A 2582-nucleotide genomic window follows, 5' to 3' on the forward strand; every position below is an offset into this window, starting at 1 on the left:
CACACTCTTCCATGCAGGTAGGCCAATTCCATGCACTCCCCTCTGACTTTCTCGGTTGGACACCAGGAGGGTTGGGGGCAGCTGGAGGGTTGGAGATCAGCAGGGAGCACCAGCAGGAGGAGAAGGAGGGTTGTGCAGCAATGGGAACTTCTTTTCTTCCTTTTTTTTCTGTAACCCTCAAATTGGGGATTACCAGGGGGTGGGGAAGTTCCTGGATTTCAAGAGCAACCTCCTGGCTGAGCTCGCAAAGATAAGCTGAGCCAGTGGCAGCTCAGGAATCCAGCAGGCCCTAAAAGAGCCAGATCTCCATGCAACTCACACCTATTACAAGAAAGAACACAGTTTGGGATGGGGGGGAGGGGAAGGTTTTGGGGTGAACAGACTGTGATGGTTAGCACTGGCTCCTATTATTTCCAGAATGAAAAAGTCCAGACAGCTACTGATCTAGACGGAATTTCCAGTTCTCAGAGCAGTATTATGTAAGGATATATCTCGCAGGAAACTTTGGCCCTTTTGCATCATAGAATCATAGAATAGCAGAGTTGGACGGGGCCTACAAGGCCATCGAGTCCAACCCCCTGCTCAATGCAGGAATCCAACCTAAAGCATCCCTGACAGATGGCTGTCCAGCTGCCTCTTGAATGCCTCTTGTGTGGGAGACCCCACAACCTCCCTAGGTAACTGGTTCCATTGTCATACTGCTCTAACAGTCAGGAAGTTTTTCCTGATGTCCAGCTGGAATCTGGAATGATACAAATACTTGAATCCCCCTTTTCTTTCTTTTTTCCCCTAGTGGGAGCTTCTGTTCAACAAGAGGAGGTGAGAGAATCCCCATAGCATATAGTGAAAATGACAATGAACGTCAGCCTAACTGCTATGGATGATGAACCAAATGATTATAATGACACTGGCACTGATCTCTCATATGAGAGCCCAGCAGAGATGCTGCATTATGACTTAGGATACATTATTGCTGTTGCCTTCACTCTCGCGACCTGTTGCACTGGACTAGTTGGGAATGGAATTGTCATCAGGCTTCTTGGCTTCCACATTAAGAGGAACCCTTACACCACCTACATCCTTACTTTGGCTGTTTTGGATTTTGGATTCCTCACATCCCTAGCGATATATTACATTTTCTTTTCAACTTTCATTCCATCATTATATATAAATGATGATAATCTTTATTTTATATTTTTGCGTTTCTCCTGGTGCACGTACATCTCCAGTGAACTTCTGCTCACTGCCATCAGCATCGACAGGTGTGTGTCCGTCCTCTTCCCAATTTGGCATCGCTGCCACCGGCCAACCAACTTGTCTATCACTGTGTGTGTCCTCATAAGCGTCTTCTCCTTCCTGATCTCTGTCATTCCTCCCACTCGCAACGCAACCAAAAACTACCCATTTCTCATATCTGCCCTGCTTTGCCTCCCCCTGATGACCATCTCCACTGTAATTATTTTAATCAAAGTTTGCTTTAAATCACAACAGAGACAGCGGGGAAAACTCTTGACGGTTGTCTTACTTAGTCTTCTATTCTTCCTTATCCTTGGTTTTCCACTTACTGGCGTCTTTGTCCTTGAATTTTTTTTTAATTTTTGGTTCCGCCATATGGAAAATTACATCCTACTATGTGCCGCCCTAAACAGCAGTGTTAACCCAGTAATCTATTTTCTGGTTGGGAGAAAGAAAAGAGGTCGGTCTAGAGAGAGCATGAAGGCAATCCTGCAAAGGGTTTTGAAAGAGGGGGAAGAAGACGGCAGACAGGAACTGGACCCTCCAAGTTGAAACCCACACATGATGCTTCCCTAACTGCCAAGTTGATAGATAATTTATTATGATCCAAGACCAGCACCTTTAAAACATATAATAACAATAATTACACACATCCTACATTAATATACTGCAGCAGCCTCAACAACAACAACAACAAGAACTCAGAACGTACAACAAATACTTGGTATTCACTGACTGCTGCTATTCTCATACTTAACTGGGTTGAAGTTGCTAACAGGGCCCTTTTGACTTACTTTTCTTTCTGTTCTGTTCTGTTCCCTTCCTTTTTTTCCTGGCCAGCCATTTCTATTTTGCCGTTTTCAATTAATGATTCAGTGTAATTATTCAATATAAGGCTCCTTCCAACTCCATACAAGAATCCACATTAAAGCATCAGAAATCACTCCATTCACTGGGCTTCATCCCGTGTACCTGTTTCCCTCGAATTATCCCCTACAGTGTTTAGCTGTCATTGTTGCTGCTGTTAGCTAAATCACACCCCAGGTAGCAGCGCTCCTAAGATCCTTTGAATACCAGGAAAAGGGTTTAATGGGGGAAATGCAAAAAATCATTAAAAAATCAACGGATGACCCAATGTGATTCAAATTTTGTATGCTTAAAGCTCGCCTTAATATATATTACTGTGCCAATTTTGATGTTTTTATCTTTAAAACTTACTCAGATATAAGCATTTGTTTATTTTTTTTCTTTAAACATATCAAATCCTCCTCCTGCGCCCCCAGTGGCCGCTCAGAAAACAACAAATGATTCGCTCCAAAAGTAGTAGCAAAATAGGTTGGGTCTTT

At 43.4% G+C, this 2582-nt stretch overlaps 1 protein-coding gene across 1 annotated transcript; it reads left to right on the forward strand.

The window, feature by feature from the left end:
• The first annotated feature begins 942 nt into the window (after positions 1-942).
• Positions 943-1788, forward strand: LOC134401982 (mas-related G-protein coupled receptor member H-like). Its single transcript, XM_063131344.1, has one exon. It carries the CDS (start codon positions 943-945, stop codon positions 1786-1788), a length of 846 nt encoding a protein of 281 aa, XP_062987414.1.
• Positions 1789-2582: the final 794 nt, after the last annotated feature.

The sequence above is a fragment of the Elgaria multicarinata genome, chromosome 7 (genome assembly GCF_023053635.1).
Source record: "Elgaria multicarinata webbii isolate HBS135686 ecotype San Diego chromosome 7, rElgMul1.1.pri, whole genome shotgun sequence".
Lineage (NCBI taxonomy): Eukaryota > Metazoa > Chordata > Lepidosauria > Squamata > Anguidae > Elgaria > Elgaria multicarinata.